This window comes from Peromyscus maniculatus, chromosome 8, assembly GCF_049852395.1.
Source record: "Peromyscus maniculatus bairdii isolate BWxNUB_F1_BW_parent chromosome 8, HU_Pman_BW_mat_3.1, whole genome shotgun sequence".
Lineage (NCBI taxonomy): Eukaryota > Metazoa > Chordata > Mammalia > Rodentia > Cricetidae > Peromyscus > Peromyscus maniculatus.
The window spans coordinates 12,242,868-12,261,264 of NC_134859.1; the positions used below are offsets into that span (position 1 = coordinate 12,242,868).

General features: G+C 51.2%; 2 protein-coding genes across 2 annotated transcripts; both read left to right on the forward strand.

Moving 5' to 3' along the window:
• The first annotated feature begins 1,425 nt into the window (after nucleotides 1–1,425).
• On the forward strand, nucleotides 1,426–6,752 carry LOC102914930 (testisin). The gene is made up of 6 exons (XM_006996327.4): nucleotides 1,426–1,726; nucleotides 1,821–1,847; nucleotides 2,099–2,264; nucleotides 2,842–3,125; nucleotides 5,960–6,114; nucleotides 6,413–6,752. The coding sequence occupies exons 1-6, from the start codon at nucleotides 1,522–1,524 to the stop codon at nucleotides 6,650–6,652; spliced, it is 1,077 nt and encodes a 358-aa protein (XP_006996389.3). The 5' UTR covers nucleotides 1,426–1,521; the 3' UTR covers nucleotides 6,653–6,752.
• A 1,043-nt stretch (nucleotides 6,753–7,795) lies between these two features.
• Nucleotides 7,796–17,448, forward strand: LOC102915243 (uncharacterized). Its single transcript, XM_076577786.1, has 5 exons — nucleotides 7,796–8,037; nucleotides 15,656–15,736; nucleotides 15,920–16,022; nucleotides 16,180–16,244; nucleotides 16,927–17,448. The coding sequence occupies exons 1-5, from the start codon at nucleotides 8,016–8,018 to the stop codon at nucleotides 17,355–17,357; spliced, it is 702 nt and encodes a 233-aa protein (XP_076433901.1). The 5' UTR covers nucleotides 7,796–8,015; the 3' UTR covers nucleotides 17,358–17,448.
• The last annotated feature ends 949 nt before the right edge of the window (nucleotides 17,449–18,397 follow it).

The following is an 18,397-nucleotide window of genomic DNA, read 5'->3' on the forward strand; positions in this document are numbered from 1 at the left end:
CTTTCTCAAAATACACAAACACACAAACAAGCACCCCACAATGATGAGTGAGAGAGAAATACCACACTGCACTCCATAAATACATACAACTACGCATATTAAAAATAGAGGATTGAGGCCTGGAGAGATGGCTCGGCAGTTAAGAGTCCTTATTGCTCTTGCAGAGGACCTGGATTTGGCCCTCAGCACCCACATGCTAGTTGACAACCATTTGTAACTCCAGTTCAGGGGATCCAATGCCCTCTTCTGACTTACAGGCACCAGACATGCACGTGGTATATACATAAATGAAGGCAAAACACTCATATACATAAGTTTTAAAAGAGGGTGGTGATGGTGCTGAAGATATGGCTAAGTGGTTAGGAGCACTTGCTTGGTCTTCTAGTGGACCCAAATTCAGTTTCCAGCACTCACATCTGGCTCACATTGCCTGTAACTCAGCTCCTGATGATTGGACTCCCTGTTCTTGCCTCTTTGATACCTACACATGAGTAGAACACACACAGAGACACTTATAAACATTTAAAAAAAATATTATTTTTATTTGCATTGGTGTTTTGCTTGCATGTATGTATATATTGTATATATGAAGATGCCAGATCCCCTGGAACTGGAGTTACAGATAAGTGTGAACTGCCATGTGGTTGCTGGGAATTGGACTCAGGTCTTCTGGAAGAGCAGCCAGTGCTCTTAACCACTAAGCCATCTCTCCAGCCCCACAAACATTTTTTTTTTTTAAAGAGAAAATAGGCCAGACATAGTGGTGCATGCCTTAAATTCCAGCACTTAAGAGGTAGAGACAGGAAGATCTCTGTGAGTTCAAGGTCAGCCTGGTCTACAGAGAGTTACAGAACAGCCAGGGCTACATAGTGAGACTCTGTCTCAACAAACAACAACAAAACAAAAACCAAAAAGATTAAAAAAGAGTGAGAAATTAAATATTTAATTAAAATATCTCTTTCTATATTTTAAAATCTTTTGATAGTCGTGTGTGTGTGTGTGTGTGTGTGTGTGTGTGTGTGTGTGTGTGTGTGTGTGAGAGAGAGAGAGAGAGAGAAAAGAAATCCTAGGAGGCACTGGGCTACGATGACAAAATCAAAAAAAATAGAGAAGAAGACAAAAGAAAAGTAAATACATTTAAAAAAAGATTTCACGAGGAGGAAGGCTAAAACTATTAGAGATGAGCGTGCCGCCAGGGGGCAGACGAAGTCGGCAGGGCCCAGCCCATTGCCTAAGGGAGAAAGCGCAGGCCCTTCTTTGGCCAAGAAAGTCCTGTGAAAGAGCAAGTTCTTGGCTGACCCCACGAGGGTAGGCTCAGAAGTGCTCATGGAGCTTCCTGGGGGCCTCTGGCTGAGGCTCAGCAGCTTGGTCCTGGAGGAAGTCGTGGGCAGAGGACAGGGGGCGACAGGGGAGGCAGCCGGCACCCCGATCTCAGATGACACAAAGACTGATCGGGCTCACTGGTGGCTGTACCATATCAACAGCTTTAATGGATGCCCTGGAAGACAGTGCTAGGGCATCATGGTCCCCAAACAGCCTCTGGGCCTAAGGAGCTGTCTTTCCCCTAGTGGGCGCGGGCCTGGCGCAGCAGGAAGTGAGAGGGGGTGCCAGGTGGCAGGAGAAGTGGCCATGGTCGCGCGGGGCAAGACGTTGGTGCCACTGCTGGTGGTGGTGGCGGTGGTGGCCTCACAGTCAACCCTTGTGCAGGTGAAACCAGAGGAATCCGGTGAGCTGCTCTGGGGTACTGTTGTGGGCCTGGGGGCGGCAGACAGACAGGGAGGTGAAGGTGAACCATCACACGTTCTGTCACTTCCACCCAGGGCTGCAGAAAACGGACCTATTTTCAGGTAAGGCGCTCAGAACATGCTTCTGGCGTGGTGGGCCTGCCTCGGGGTGCACCTCAACTCTTCCTCTCCTTCGCCCCAGGATCGAGAACTCAACCATGTTTGATAGTAGCACCCCCCCTCCCCCGGGATGGGGGCGGGTGCACATGGATCACGTGGGGGGCGTCCAGCCAATCCTTAGGAAGTCCCTCTCCCCCCATGGCTACAAAGTGTGTGTGGGAGGTCGTCTCTGCTCAGTCTGATCCTCCTCACAGGGCCCTGCGGTCGCAGGACCATCCCTTCACGTATAGTGGGTGGCGTTGATGCGGAGCTCGGCCGCTGGCCATGGCAAGGGAGTCTGCGCGTATGGGGCACCCACTATTGTGGAGCGACCTTGCTCAACCGCCGCTGGGTGCTTACAGCTGCCCACTGCTTCCAAAAGTGAGTGGGGGCGGGGGTGTCAAGCCGGGGCATTTGAGGGCTAGAGAGGTCAGTCACCTTCGTTTGGTGCCTGGGAAAGCATTTTAGTGTAGCCTCAGGAGTCGTTGTGATGGGTTAAATCCATAAGATTTTACATTAATGCCCCTCTTCCAGTTCTTCTAGAATGTTCTTTCAGGACATTCTCATGTCCCTTTGAGTATATTGACTGCTGCTCTTCTGCCTTCCCTTCATTTCTTAAGTCTTTCCTAAGTATCCCCACACTGGTTCCCACACTTGCTCAGCTTTTTGGGGTGTGGGGGCTGCACAAGGGTTTCCGTAGGTTCAACTTCCGTCTTGAGGACAGCTCTAACAGATGACAAGACTGCTTTTCTGCCCCTCCACTCACAGAGCCCAGGAGCAAGGACCGTTTCCAGCCCGCCTGGGTGCTGTGGTCCCCTGTAGGAGGCTTTTTGGCTGTAAGGAGGATTCAGTAATTATGCTAAGGATGAGCTAGCTAGCGGTAGCAGCCTACAGTGTCCCCACAGAGAGAGGCCCGGGTGAGCTGAGCCGGCCTGACTCCTCTCTCCTTCTCTGGTAGGGATACCGACCCCTTTGACTGGTCAGTCCAGTTTGGTGAGCTCACTTCCAAGCCGTCTCTCTGGAACCTGCAGGCCTATTCCAACCGTTACCAAATAGACGGTATCTTTCTGAGCCCCAAGTACCTGAACATGTATCCCAATGACATCGCCCTGCTGAAACTGTCCTCTTCTGTCAACTACAATAACTACATCCAGCCCATCTGCCTCCTGAACTCCACATTCAAGTTTGAGAACAGAACCGACTGCTGGGTGACCGGCTGGGGGGATATTGGAGAGAATGAAGGTGAGGCTGGGTAGAGATGCGCTTGGGAGGGGCACTACCCTGTTCTTCCACACCAGCACTAGCAGTGACTGACTCCCTGGACTCTGCAGCCCCAGAGAGCCCCTCTCCTCCATCATTCAACATTTCCTCATCTATTTTTTCTCACTTCTGCTTGCAAGGAGAACAGGAGGACAGTCCTCTCCTTCCAGACAGGGTGCGGGCTGGAACTCGGAGGTGCCAGGAGGCCTGCAGGGGAGGGGATCCCGGAGGGCCTCCAGGATGGCTTCCACATCATTATATTTATGATCTTTCCACTTCTGCAGCCACCCCATCAGTGAGCGCCAGTCAACATGCTTCTCCAGGCCTGTTCCATCCACTCCAGCTCTGGCTGTGCACTCTCCTCACAATTCCCAAGCCATTTTCCTCCACTCGTGACTCTCCACTGAAATCCCTTTGGAGGTCCTCAGGGGGCGTAATCAAATACCTGCCTCCAGTTCAACAGGAATCCCCCAGAAGCACTGACCATAGTTTCCCCCTAGCTGCCCTGGGGCCTACAGCCCCACAGCCTGGGCAAGCCCTTTGTGTCTGGAGTGACCTGCTCAGTGCCCCCTGAGCTGGCCCACTTCTGCAATGCCCCCCAATAAGAGCAGTAGTAACAGATTCAGCTCCGTTCCCGCGTGTCACGGGCTTAGCACTGTTGCAGGCCTGGGGACCTTGGTGCTTCAAGGCAACAGCATAATTTAAAAAATTCATTTTATTACTTTTTATGTATAAGGGTATTTTGTCTGCATGTGTATGTCTTGGACCTCCTGGAACTAGTTATAGATAGTTGTGAGCCGCCATACAGGTGCTGAGAGTTGAACCCAGGTCTTTTGGACCCAAATCCTTATCTCAGCAGTGTAATTTTTAAAAGGGGATTTAAATATTTTACTTAATTCGTATGTGTGTGAGTGCATCTGAGCATATGTGCACGTGTGTGCAGATGCCCACAGAGGAAAGATGAGGGTGTGGGATCCCCAGGACTGGAGTTACAGATGTTTCTGAGCCCTCAGCAATGCTGGTTCCCCACTTCAGTCCTCATGATTGAGAAAGTGATCTCAAACACTGAGCCATCTCTCCAGCCCCCTTTAAAGGGATTACATCTATTTATTTTGTTTTTAAAACATTTATTAAAAAAAAAAAAAAGGAGCCAGAGCCAGGCGGTGGTGGCACGTGCCTTTAACCCCAGCATTCGGAAGGCAGGGGCAGGCAGTTCTCTGTGAATTCAAGACCAGCCTGGGCTACAGAGCAAGTTCCAGGACAGCCATGGCTGTTACACAGAAAAACCTTGTCTTGAAAACCAAAGTATTTATTTTATGTGGTGTGTGTGTGTGTGTGTATGTTTGAGTGTGTGTAAGTATACTACATACATGCAACACCTGCAGAGGCCAGAAGAGGGCTTCAGTTTCCCTGGAACTGGAGTTACAGGTGGTTGTGAGCTGCCTATGGGTGCTGGGAACTGAACCCAAGTCCTCTGCAAGAGCTGTAAGTGCTCTTAATGGCTGAGCCTTCTCTCCAGCCCTGTTGTTTTGTATGTGATGCTGAGGTTGGAGGGGGAGTACAAGTTCATGCAGTGGTTCATGCGTGAAAGTCAGAGGACAACTTTTGAGAGGCGTCCTCTCTTTTTACCAAGGGGGTCTTGGGGATCAAAATCAGACTTGATGACAAGAGCTTTTACCCACTGAACCCTCTTGCCTGGGCAGCAGTGTGTTTTTATGTCCACTTTATAGCTGAGGTAACCGAGAGCCTTCTGGAAAGTGTCCAAGGCCCTAGAACTAGGAAAAGGAGGTGAGGCCAGGGTTCCATGGCTCAGAAGCACAAGTGATGTCCCCAAGGCCATAGAGCTGGACTTGGCAGGGAGAATAGAGAATCCAACGCTCAATCTGCCTGTTAGATGGGAGTCCATTTCCTTCTCTAGAAGGGTGGTTGTGAGTGTAGGGACCCATCCAGGCCCACCTGGCCACCTTCTTTCCCTCTGCAGAGCAGATGGTTGTGGGGACGTGTGCGGGACCTTGTCCCCTTGAGCCTTGGCTTGCTCATTCTCAGTGCACAAGAGGCAGTAGGAGGTACTTCTGCTGTGACTGTACTTCTGTTCACCCTGGAACAAGAGGAACTTTTTCTTTGCTATGTGCTAGCTGGAACATTTTGAGCAAGACACCTGGCTGGACCTCAGTTTCCTCTTCTGTTGAACACAATAATGAAAGTTATGGCTTCCTCGAGCACGTCTGAGATCTGAGGTCTCAGAGCGCTCTCAGCAGTCAGGAGACACACGCTGTAGCTCTTGTCAGTCATCCTTGTCATCCTTGCAGAGTCAGACAGTGTGCGGAGCCTAGACTCGGGGATCCAGCAGATGCGAGTCCTCACCGGGCTCTGACAGTGCATTTTGGTAATGAGGCTCTTCCCCAGAACTGTTTTTAAGTTAACGCATCCTGATACTGTTATATTCTAGAGGTGTTGTAGGGCTCTTGGCTCAGGCCTAAGAAAAGCCCAGAAGGTAGAGCTGCTACCCCTGGTCCAGTACCTGGTTGTCTCACAGGACTTGACTTTCATCACAGCTCCTTCCCCTGTCCATATTTTGGTTCCGTGCTCAGGCAGGGACTTACGTACATTCTACATCCAGTTTCAGGGGATGGCATTAACAATAGCTCCATCCACTGAATCCCATGATATTGTTGATCACCTGTGATGTTAGTATGGGGCTGCAACTGGGGACCATTGATAGTGATGTCTCAGACACAGTAGGTGCCCCAGGACACCCCTATCCCCACAGAGGATCCAGGGGTCTCTCTCTCTCTGTCTTCCATCCCCCCGCACAGATCTGCCCGCTCCCTACACTCTCCAGGAAGTGCAGGTAGCTGTCATCAACAACAGTATGTGTAACCACTTGTACCAAAAGCCGGACTTCCGAGTGAACATCTGGGGAGACATGGTTTGCGCTGGCAATCCTGCCGGTGGCAAGGATTCCTGCTTTGTAAGTATCACCTCACCCCTCCACGGTCTTCTGGGCGCAGTACCTTACCATTCCTAGCTCCAACTTCCGTCCAGCCGAGGTTTCACATGGTGCCTCGTTCAATCTCAGTCCAACCCCGGGAAATAGACTGTGGCCCCACTTTGCAGATGAAGAAGCTGAGGCTCCACTGCTGTCAGGGCAAGGAGTCGGATCCTTACCCAGTCTGCCAGCTCCACAGCATCCCCTTCTCCTCGTCCTGGCCTCCCTCCTAGTCCCACTTGTCACCCTCCGGGCCAGGCTTACCTGTGCTGCTCCCCAGGGTGACTCGGGAGGACCATTGGTCTGCGACCAGGATACGGTGTGGTATCAGATTGGAGTTGTGAGCTGGGGAATAGGCTGTGGTCGGCCCAACCGGCCTGGAGTCTATACCAACATCAGTCATCATTACAACTGGATCCGGTCGACCATGATCCGCAATGGGATGCTCAGGCCTGACCCAGCCCCACTACTGCTGGTTCTTACTCTGCTCTGGGCTCCATCGCTGCTGAGGCCTGCCTGAGCCCACCTGTGAAAATAAGGTCATCTGTGGAGTCAGAGTGTGTTTCTTTTGTATCTTGTTTGCTAATAAACCTGTTGATACTTTCATAGCTTTTCCTGAACTCGGATGGCTTCCTGTGGTCACGTCCTTTCTCTCAGTTCAAGACTGGTATCTAACCCCCAAATCTTGGCCCATCCTCATCAACCAAAGTTTTGGTTGCAAACAGTAGCATCCATTTAGTGCAATTACGAAAACCACATTTTGTGGCTGGGTGTGGTGGCACCCACCTGTAATTCCAGAACGTGGGAGATGGAGGTAGAAGGATCAGGAATCTTCTGCAAAGACCAGCACCCAGGAGATGAGTCCGGCATGGCTGAGGTCCCTGCTCCTAACAGCCGAGGCTGGGTTCACTCAGTACAGCTCTGCTTCCCCCTGAGCCTTTCTGTTTTCTTTTTGAGACATGCTCTGGGGTCCTCTGGTCCCCCTCCTGATCCGGGAATCACAGCATCCGAAACCCTCATCTTGTTGATGCAGGACCAGGGCACAGTGTGGCTGGCACCGCACCAACCACAGGATGCACCCCCAGGCTCCTCAGGAGTTGTTCTGATCACACCCTCACGGCACTGGAACTGAGACTCTGGGGTAAAGGATGTGATCAAGCCCCACAGGGACAAAGCCAGGGAATTCCACCCTCTGTTCTGTACTGCAGTGTTCCAGGACCCCAGGAGACGGGAGGAAGGGGACAAGGTGGGCATGAACTGAAGTCTTCAGGACATTCTAGGAGGTGCCCTGGCTAGGCAAACCTCACTCTGCCCCACCAACTATTCATGTTTTAACCAGAGCCTGAGGAAACCAGGAAAAGCCAAAGTCCCTGCTTGTGTGACCTCATCGAGCAGGCACCTGCATGTCCATCACTGTCCACCAGGGGGAAGTCATGGGCCTGGCTCTTTGGCTCAGAGGCAGAGGGAGGGAGGAAGGGCTTGCAGGCTGCCCAGAACCCCAAATGCACCATTGAACCTGTAATCCTACTTGGATACTACATTGGTGAAACTGCTTTTGCCTTTTCGTATTTACATCCTCCAGTTAATTTCTGGAAAAGCTGGTGAGGGGACAGGGGCTATCGAAGTGGGGAAGAAGCAGATGGCGTTTTTTCATCAATCTCGAGGGAATGTGTCAAAGACAAAAGGCAGTTAGTTCCCAGCTCCCAAGTGACCCCTATGTGTGTGGGCCAGGGCCAATGCTGCTGAAACGCTGGGAGGAGCAGCCACCAAGAAGTAGCTTTCCTAATTAGAGAAGTCCCTGGGAAGCAGAGAGCTGGGGCCGAGGGGTGGGGTCGAGAGTGTGGGCCCCACAAGGGAGAAAATGGTGGCCTGGACAAGGGCAGATGTCTGAGAGCCTCAGTGGATGTAAGTGTTGGTGATGAGTTGGGGTGGGCTAATTAGATAATTAACTAGAAGAGGACTTGGTAACTTTCTCCACTTTGCCTCTTTTTTACTGGAGAGGTTTTTAGAAGAGATCTGTTTATTTTTTAAGTTTTAGTTATGTGTGTGCATGTGTTTCTGTGTGGGGCTATGTACAAAGGAGGACACTTACATGCAGAGGCCAGAAGAGGGGGTTGGCTCTCCAGGGCCTGGAGTTACAGGCAGTTGAAGGTACTACCAACTTCGTTGGCGGAAAGAGCATTGGTGCTTTTAACCCCTGAGCTGTCTCTCCAGCCCCTCACTGGGGACATTTTTATGGGACCCCAGCATATGAGTATATAAAATAGGGGTGGCACAAATGTACTGATAATAGATCACAAAGAATTTTCTTTTAAAACAATTCTTTGGCATATGCAAGTTTTACCATTTAAAAATATTTATTCATGTGTATATGTGTGTGGGTTCCTGGGGAGGTAAGGAAGGGGGTGTCAAATCCTCCACAGCTGGAGTCACAAGTTGTTGTGAGCCACTGATGTGGATGCTGAGGACCAAACTCTGATCCTCTGGAGGAGCAGCAAGAATTCTTAACCACTGAGCCGTCTTTCCAGCCCCCATTAACTGCTTTATCCTGAACGCAAATCTGTATGCTAATGAGATGCTTATTTGTCTACGATCCAAAGATATAACCATTTGATACTTAACGTGCTGAAGAGTGACATGGGAAAAAATTAAGTGTTTGTTTCCCGTAATTAAAATGTTAGGTTTCCATAAGAGCAGAAAACTTCGTGTGAACAGTAAAAACAAACATTGACTATTGTAGTAACATACAATAGTCTTGAATCTGAGCCCAGGCCCTCCAGGCAGCACTGGCCTTGCGTGGTTCGGTGGCATCTCCGGGGCACAGTGTTCATTGTGTGTCTAGAACCAAGGCTGCAGCGAAGTCCCAGGACGCAAGATGGACAAGTCCCACCAGAAACACCTCAGATGCTTTATGGATTTGATTTTTTTAGTCATCACGCCTTCAGAAACCATTTGCTTACCCCCCCCCCCCCCCCCCCGCACCCCTTACATTGGGTTATGTTACAGTCTAACAAGCTTTGAACTAGATATTTGAATTCATCCCTTTGTTTCCCAGTTGCCTGTGAGTGACCCTGGGCTGTTCAGGACCGGGAGAAGGGACTTCCTTGAGGATTAGAGACCCAGCGGGTTGTATGGCTGCGTTGGGGTGAAAACCGACTGGAAGGAAAATGTCAGAACACACAAGCACGTTCACCGCCCAGCACCTCCTCCTTCCTAGCTGCTGGGGCAGGGTCCTGGTAACTCATCTGTGCTTCAACACCCAGTACTCAGAGCAGGAGTACACCCTCCCACACTCAAGGGCAGAGGTGGGCCTGTCCTGCCTCTTATCACCCAGCTCTGATCCGAATGTGCTCTTCCACTTGGCATTCTGAAGTGGTCAGAGGACAGCTTGCAGGAGTCAGTTCTCTCCTTCCATCGTGGGGGTCCCAGGGCTTGAACTCAGGTTGGCAGACTTGGTGGCAAGCACCGCTACCCACTGAGCCATCTCACTGGCCCACAGATGGAATTTTAATTATGCTAATGATGAGGGAATACAAGCGATTGGTGCCTAATAAAGTGCTGAGCTTTCTGGGTCAGAGTGTAGCAAGGATGTTTAGTACAGAGAGAGGCACCTGGCAGGGGCTTTGGTGAAGGGTGCTGGGTATTTCAGTAATGTAGAAATGAGCTGTCTCCCAGTCCTGGCTGCTTCTTGGGGTCTTTTCCCGGCAGCGTTGACTCAGGTCCACGTACAAGGACAGCCTCTGTTCTCCCCTGTAGGGACATGCCAGTTGGCTTCTGATCCTCCCATCAGTCTCTCCTCTGGTTCCTGTGGTCCCAGGGATCAGCTGGGGATATGTGGAGGAGCCAGCTTCCTCCTTGACCCCAGAAACCACACTCTGGCCAGAATGTCCCAAGATCAGAGCCAGGGACCTAGGATCTAGCCTCCAAGTGAGGACAGAAGCTTCCTGTAGCCGGCCAGCATGGGGCTGTGGATTTGCCTCTAAGTGGGCTGCAGATGGAGACCCCATTCATCCAGAGTGTCCAGAGGGGTCTTTCCTAGTTCTGTATCAGGAGAGGCAGGAGACAGAGTCAGGCGTTATGACCACCTCCTGCCACACAAGGACTCAGCCGCTTAGGGCCCACCTCTGTCTAAGGAGAAGGCTTCATTGTTCCAGTCCCTGGCACCATGCAGGCTGGGCTGTGCCCAGGGCAGTTGATAAATGCCCAGTAAATCCCCCTTTGGGGGAGTCCTGATCCTGAGGGACAAAAGGCCTGTGTTGAGCATTCCTCAGTGTAGGCTCAAGGCCAGCTCTACAGCTGAGGAGGTACAGAGAAAGACTCTGTGGGGACTGGACCCCACCACCAGCTGCGTGTGTGAGGACTGTACCTGTTCAGCGTGGGTGTAGCTGGGTGAGCGTGTGTTTTCATGTGTAGGTGTGTGAAAGTGTGACAGCCATTACCACATACCAACGGTATGAAAATGTTTCTTTCTTGTGCCACTGGGCAAGGCCCCCTCTGGCCAGGCTAGCCCCTGTCTGTTCCTTCCACTCCACCCTCCACGCCAGGGGTGCTTCCTTGAATCTCAGACAGACAGACCCTCCTTTTGGCACTTGAAGTGACAGCAAACCCGCAAAAGTGCCCTTGGGCTGGACTGGGACAGGACACAGCCCCCTTTGTGTTCCCTTCCAGGCCCCTGGCTCCCAGAGAGTGTCTGCCAAGAGCTTAGGCCCTTCCGCCTCCACGTCCCCGAGATCCTCCTGGGCATCAGGAGGGCATCTGCTGCCCGTCCCCAGCCAAGCCCCACTGCGCCTGCAGAGTAGAGGTATGAGGAGGGCTGGGAGGGCGAGGGAGGTGGGTGCTCACCTCTGCAGCATCCCTCAGTGGAGTTTGAGCCTTTATGAGCCTCCCTAGGGAGGCAGCGCAGCACTCAGAACCAAGTGCAGATGTGGGGTAAGAGGGCCCTTCCTAGGCCCCATTGAAGAGGGCCTCTTACCTCGCCTTTGTCCAGCCGACCAGGGACAGGGCTGGGACCGCTCCAGGGTCAGGAATGGGTGTTTATGGGTCAGAAGACTGTGTGAAGGACCAGACAACACAACTGTGTGTTTTGTGAGCCAAAGCAGCTGCAGATAACAGACAAGTGCCCTAACTCTTGACCTTGGGGACAAGGAAGGCATCAGGATTACAGAAATCTTTTTTTTTTTGGTATGGCAAGTGTGTAGTACACATGTCAGAAAAATCCCAGCACTGAGGAGGCAGAGGCAGACAGATCTCTGCGACTATGAGGCCAGCCTCGTCTATATAGTGAGTTCTAGGCCAGCCAGGGTTACATAGTAAGACCCTGTCTTCAAAAAAGAAAAGATTTATTTTTAATTATGTGTACCTGTGTGTGTCCACTTGCGGGGGATGTTCATGTGAGTATAGGTATCTTTGGAGGCCTGAAGAAGGTATCCAATCTCCTGGAGCTAGAGTTGTAAGTGTGAACCACCTGCTGTGGGTGCTGGGAACAGAACCCAGGTCCTCTGTAAGAGCAGTTCATGTTACCTTTTTTTAATTAATTAATTTATTTTCCTTTTTTAGGTTTTCAAGACAACGTTTCTTTGTGTAACAACCCTGGCTGTCCTGGAACTCACTCTGTAGATTAGGCAGGCCTTAAACTCACAGAGATCCTCCTGCCTCTGCCTCCCGAGTGCTGGCATTAAAGGTGTGCGCCACCACTGCCCGGTTGCAGTCCATTTCTTAACCACTGAACCATCACTCCAAACCTTAAAATTTTCATGAGTCACAAAATATTTTTCTGTTTTTTTTTTTAAACTTTTCTGATGACTATAATGCATGAAAAGCACTCTTATCTCAGAAACATGACAGGCTCCTTTGACCTTTGAGTCTCTATTCTTCCCATCCCTTGTATAGGTATTAATAGCTCCTGGCTTAGGGAATGGAGGTCTCTCCTAGTTCCGCAGCCCGTCCTCATTGTCATCCTATGAGACCAGTGTCCCTCGTTCCTGGCAAGGGCCAGTCTGTGTACAAACGAGGGCCATTCTTTGCAACCCTTTGTAAGCCCACGAGGGCCTCAGCAGGAAGCTGGGGCAGAATCACAGGGACAGGAGCAAAGCAGATGGTGAGTGGGGAGACTCACTCGAAAATGGGGGCCACCCGGAAGTAGGGAAGCGGTGGACTTGTGAGTGGGGTGCAGCAACATCAGACAAAGGCGCAGGCAGATGGGGAAGCTTTGCTGCATGCTGGCACCCACAGAAACTCAAGAAAGCAAGGCTCATGTGTAAGCAAGCGACAGAAATGCCAGTTTCAGGACGGTGGTTGGGCATGGAAGGGAAGAGAGGGAGTGAGTATGGAGAATGGAGAATTGTCTCCACAGAATGCAGGTCTCCCTGTTTGGATGAATCCTTTTTTTTTTTTTTGTTTTTGGTTTTTTGTTTTTTGAGACAGGGTTTCTCTGTGTAGCTTTGCGCCTTTCCTGGAACTCACTCTGTAGACCAGGCTGGCCTCAAACTCACAGAGATCCACCTGCCTCTGCCTCCAGAGTGCTGGGATTAAAGGCATTCACCACTGCCGCCTGGCTTGATGAATTCTTATTTATGATTTTCCAATGAATTAAGTGTTTTGTTTTGTTTTTCCAAAAACCAGCAAAAACTGTCATTAAGGGATGATGTAAACCATGAAAGGGCATCATGAATCAGAATGAGAGGAACTAAAAATGGGTGGACAGAGGTTGAGACTTGTTCTCAATCTGTTCACCAAGGTGAGGGAAGCAAGTAGAGAGGATTCATGCTCCTCCCCACGGCTCCAGGGCAGGGGTCACCATGATACTGGCCCTCTGTCACCCTAGAGACATATATTTGTTCTTTCTAGGACTTCATCCTTTCCAGAGAATGACTTTGACCTACACGGCATAGCATCTGATAAAAAAAAAAAATCTATGTGGATCTTCACAGCAACCCAGAGGGGAGATTCTGTGATTCTCCACATGACAGATGAGAGGGTAGAAGCACAGCGGAGAACAAGGCTCACCCACCACATCCCTCAGCAGAGAACGAGGCTCACCCACTACATCCCTCAGCGGAGAACGAGGCTCACCCACTACATCCCTCAGCGGAGAACGAGGCTCGCCCACCACATCCCTCAGCGGAGAACGAGGCTCGCCCACCACATCCCTCAGCGGAGAACGAGGCTCGCCCACCACATCCCTCAGCGGAGAACGAGGCTCGCCCACCACATCCCTCAGCGGAGAACGAGGCTCGCCCACCACATCCCTCACCAGCAGGAAGCGGGAAGCTGGGCTTTGCACCAGCCTGACTTCCACACTCTGTCAACAATCATGACCTTGTACTATTTCCAGAGACCCCGAGGTACCCTTCCTAAAGATGCTCTCTGCTCCAGAGCGGGTATCAAACAGCCTTTATTTCCTCTATTATCCGACTCCCTCCCATCTCTCCAGGTCATTCAAATGTTTTTTTTTTTTTCCCCAGTCATTGAGGTGAAGTCTGGGAATGATGGTATAAAACAGATGGGTCTTTGTGTTCCTTTTATGGGTCTTCATTTAAGAAGGGACTGAGTAGGGCAGATAGATAGACAAAGGGAGCAAGCTACAGAGGACCTAAGCCCTGGAGAGGAATATCACTATCCAGATAAAGAAGGGGCTCTCGGGACTTGAGGAAGTGACAGGGAGATGGCTCAGTTGGTAAAGCATTTGCCATCAAGCATGAGGATCTGAGTTCGATTCCCAGAACCCACATAAAAAAGGTGGGTGTTGCCGGGCAGCAGTGGCACACGCTTTTAATCTCAGCATTCGGGAGGCAGAGGCAGGCAGATCTCTGTGAGTTTGAGGCCAGCCTGGTCTACAGAGCCAGATCCAGGACAGGCACCAAAACTACATGGAGAAACTCTGAAACAAACAAACAAACAAAAGCTGGGTGCAGCAGGGTGTGGCTGTGATATCAGCACAGGGAAGTGGGGAGGCGGGGGGTCCTTGGAGCCTGTGGACTAGCCACTCTAACTGAATCAGTGGGCTCTAGCTTTAGTGACAGATGGCCTCAAAAACAGGAATAAAGGGCTGGAGAGGTGGCTCAGCAGCCATGAACACTGGCTGTTCTTCCAGAGGACTTGGGTTGGACTCCCAGCACTAATACATCTCCAGTCCCAAGGGATCTAATGCCTTTTTATGGCCTCCAAGGACACCATGCATAAAATTAGTGCATAGACATATGTGTAGGCAAAATAATATACATGAACTTTTAAAAAATTAAATATAGGAAAATTACAGGCCTTTAATCTTAGCATTTGGAAGGCAGAGATAGATCTCTGTGAATTTGAGGTAAATCTAGTCTATGTAGTGAGTTCCAGACCAGCCAGGGTTATAAAAGACCCTGTCTTAAAAGAATTAAAAGAGAAGAGGAGGAGGAGGAGCAGGAGGAGGAGAAGGAGGAGGAGGAGGAAGATGAGGCAGGATGAGACAAAAGATAAGAAGAGACCTGACGTCTTCTGACATGTGTACACACATTCGTGTACCCCCGACTCCACGTGCGCAGACAAGAGGAGAAAGGGCCTTATTAGCTCAGTGGTAGAGCATTTGCCAAATGTATTGGTGGTCCAGGTTCAGTCCTAAGTCGCACGCACGCACGCACGCACGCACGCACGCACGCACGCACGCACGCACGCACGCACGCACACCCCTCAGCCTGGCCCCAAGCGCTGCCAGCTGGGTTGGACAAGAGCGCTCACACTCCCTCACTCCCTGCCTCTAATCATGGCTCCCGTTATGTCTAGTCTGTCCTTCTGTCCCCATGACCTCTGAGTCCCTTACACATCTTCATCCTTACTATACCTAAATCCAGCCTGTGAGGGAGACCACCACGGATACCAGGGTGACAGGACAAACAACTATTGACTAAGTGCCCCTTGTTCCTTAAGCAGGACAGAGGGAACAAGATTGTTGTTCCCGGCTCTCTGAGGTCAGCAGGGAGCTGGTGGGGGCTCTGGGAAGTCTGCCAGACCAGGGGCTGCCTAAGCCTATGGAGGCCTGGGCCTGCTCTGTAGAGTGTCTGAGGCCAGGTGTTCTGTCACCCATAGCTGGTTGAAACCTGCCTGGCAGGGCTGGGGAAGGGCTCTCAGGAAAGCTCCCCCATTTCTAAGGCCAGGTTCCGATCAGGTGCTCAGGAGAGAGAACCCAGAGGTGACAATAGAAAAAAAGGCCTGTCGCTGTCACCAGCCCTGTTGATGTAAGCGGCAGTGCCAAGTCGGCAAACATCCGCGCGTCCGGGAGCCTCCCCAGATGGCTTTGAGAACTCCCCCAGGAAGAGCCCCCCACCAGCTCCTTCCTGTCCCTCTGGTGGCCCGTGGCTCCTTCCTTCTGGACAGGGGCCCAAGGGACTCCAGGAGCATATAAGGGCGAGGGAAGGAGGTCCAGGCACAAGATACCCAGGGTGAATTCTCCCGGCCAGGTAAGGTGCTCGGCTCCCAGGGGTGGGCATGGCGGACGTCCAGCTGCTTCCCTGTCGAGGACTTAGGCAGTCTGTGCTCTTTCACTCAGACCCCGAGATGTTTCACCTGGAGACCATGCTGCTGTTGCTGATTTTTGCCATCCTGGGGACCCCCACCTTTTCCACAGATGGTAAGTCAACTCTGGAGTTTGCCCCTCTCCCTGGTGGCCACCTCATCTCTCTCAACCCAGAAGACAAGGGGACTCTTCCCTGCTTTTGCCACAGACTAAATCCTCCCTGGCTTCAAGGTTGGGCCGCCGGGCCCTCCACATGCCTGAGTGGGTTTTCTCCTTCCTGTGTTTTCATCCACACAGATTACCATGGCATAAAAACTGGGACACAGTTCTGCACTTCCATACCTGAAGGGAAAAACTTAACAGGAGTTCTGGTTTATATTCGGCGTAATGTGATTATGGGGTAAGTATGATCAGGCCCATGGCCCTTACCACTGTCCTGTCACGATTTCTCCCACGGATTCAGAAACCCATCTATAAGTACATGGTCCACTTACAGTGTCTTCCCACAGAATCCCCATCTGGCTTCCAGTGGCTGGTTAAAGCCATTTGATTTTCAGAGTCACGGAGCCACTAGCCAAACCTTTTGGCTTGTCCCTGTCCCCAGCTGCCTCTCCTGAATACAGTCCTATTCTTGCTGAATCCATTTGGAAAGTCCTATTGTCTCTTGGGTTGATCAAAGAAAGTTGAAGATGCTTCTCCCTACTCAAGTTGACCACAAAGGGCCCCTGAGTCTCAACCCTTGAGAGCAAAAGCTAACCTGCCAGCTCAGAGTCTAAGGGGTGAGGCCAGAGGGGACCTTGGATTGAATATCAGTGGTGAGATACGGTGGAAGCAGAAAATCCAGAGGCAGGCCTTTCATAGGGGGCAACCCTCCTTGAGGCCTGAGTGGATTTCTGCTTTGTACTTGAAGGATGCCAGACACATGAGATATGGAGAAGGAAAGAGTCAGCCAAATTGAAGAGAGTGTGTGAACAGGGCTGAGACAGCTCTGGAATGATACCAAAGATGAGGATGCTGATGAACTCAGTAGGTGGGGCTGGTGAAGTCCCCTGGGGGCATGGAAGGCACCTGCTTTTCTGTGATCTGCTGCTGTCTTCTAAGTGACCTAGGTTGAGAAAGTCCCAGCTTGGCCAGGGTCACCTTCCCGGTGACAGTGACTGCTCCTTTTGAAGGTCTCAATGAGCAGGTTCCCAAGTTCTGCTCTGCTTATGATGTCTACTGTGCATGTGAGGGAACTGAGTCCCCAACAGGCTGAGGGATGAGCTGCAGAGCACAGTATCTGAGACTAGCTTCCCCAGAGTGAGAGACTAGTGTGTCTCAAGAAGCCAAAAGAGAGCAGGAGGACCACCAAGGACCCAGGAGGCGAGTCAGGCTGTGTCTGGGTGAGTATTCAAAGCTTGTCCTCTTTCCTAGTATCCAGGTGCAACATGGAGACAACTGGGGTCTACTATACGGCTTTTCTGACGGGACTCCTGTGGAATTCATACTGAATGATGGTGAACATGTCAATGGGGCCTATGGCACACACACAAATAATATTATACGTCAAATAATCTTGTATACTACAGAACTACGTGATAAGATTTTTGGGCCCTTAAAAGGTACATACGAGTTCTCCGAGTACCCTAAAAAGCCTGGCCAGGTACTCAAGGGCTTCTGTGGCTATTATACAAGGGCTGGCTTCAAGGCCATCCAGTTTGTGTGGAAGAGTTTAAACGGAACTTGTACAGATTAAAGCACATGGCCACCCAAGCTGAAGTGGTCTGTGTCAGATAACCCACCTGTACTTAAAGTGAACCCACTAATAAATACAGCATCTGCATGAACTCTGTGTCCGAGTGGGATTCTTGGGTCTGAGGAGGTTCTGGGAACGGCAGTGAAGGGTAGGAGCAGGTCAGGAAGGATTTGGACCGCCTACATTGGCCCTTGGCTACAATCTCCAAGATGTCAGCTCGGAGACCACCACTGTGTGCTGCACTCTGTGCCTGGCACACACTCAGCTGTGCCCCGCTGGCCCCGCATTGTCCCAGACTGCTCTGGTTGTGCAACAGGGCCCATTTGCCAAGAGCTTGTTCTCACCAGGCTCTCCTTGGCACTGGGAGATCAAAACAAAAGGGGGGATCTGGAGGAGCTGGGGAGAGTGCTTGCTGTGCAAGAGTGAGACCCCAAGTTTGGGTCCCCAGCACCTAGACAAAAGCCGGTGCGAGTCTGTATCCAGGGGTGGGGGAGGGGTGGGGACAGGCTGATCCCCAGTGCTCCCTGGCCAGCTAGGCTAGCCAAATCTGCAAGATCTTCAGCAAAGAGAGCTTGCCTCACAAAATAAGGCAGAGAGTAATGGAGGAAGACACTCCAGGTTAATGTCTGGCCTACACATGTGAACACTTACAAAAGTGTGTACCTTGCCTCAGCTTGTGCCTACACACACAAACATATACATCACATGGGCGCCACATGGACATAGGCACACACACATAAAGGGGCCTGGAGTCCAGCTGAGGGACTGGTTGCCCAAAGGGGTCAATGCAGAAGCTGCTGGTGACTGTTGAGTTTCCTGCATTACTGAGGTATGTACATGTGGATATGTGGAAGCACCCGCCCGAGGTGAGGCAGGCTGAGAGAGCCTCAGAGACTCTTCCTGGAGGCAATGGGATCCGAGCTGGGTGTTCAGAGAAGAGGGAGAATCAGCCAAGTAGACACAGGGAGGAGGGAGCTCCAGGCCAGCAAGCACTGAGGACAGGCCTCCATCTGCACTCCTCACATTCACACAGACCCACT

Bases quoted from the DNA above. Each gene is read 5' to 3' on its own strand.
- LOC102914930 (XM_006996327.4), top strand. From the start codon at position 1,522: ATGGTCCCCAAACAGCCTCTGGGCCTAAGGAGCTGTCTTTCCCCTAGT. The intron at 1,848-2,098 runs GTAAGGCGCTCA...TCCTCCTCACAG, and splicing joins GAAAACGGACCTATTTTCAG to GGCCCTGCGGTCGCAGGACC. The intron at 6,115-6,412 runs GTAAGTATCACC...GCTGCTCCCCAG, and splicing joins GTGGCAAGGATTCCTGCTTT to GGTGACTCGGGAGGACCATT.
- LOC102915243 (XM_076577786.1), top strand. From the start codon at position 8,016: ATGTCTGAGAGCCTCAGTGGAT. The intron at 8,038-15,655 runs GTAAGTGTTGGT...TCTTTCACTCAG, and splicing joins GTCTGAGAGCCTCAGTGGAT to ACCCCGAGATGTTTCACCTG. The intron at 15,737-15,919 runs GTAAGTCAACTC...TCATCCACACAG, and splicing joins CCCCACCTTTTCCACAGATG to ATTACCATGGCATAAAAACT.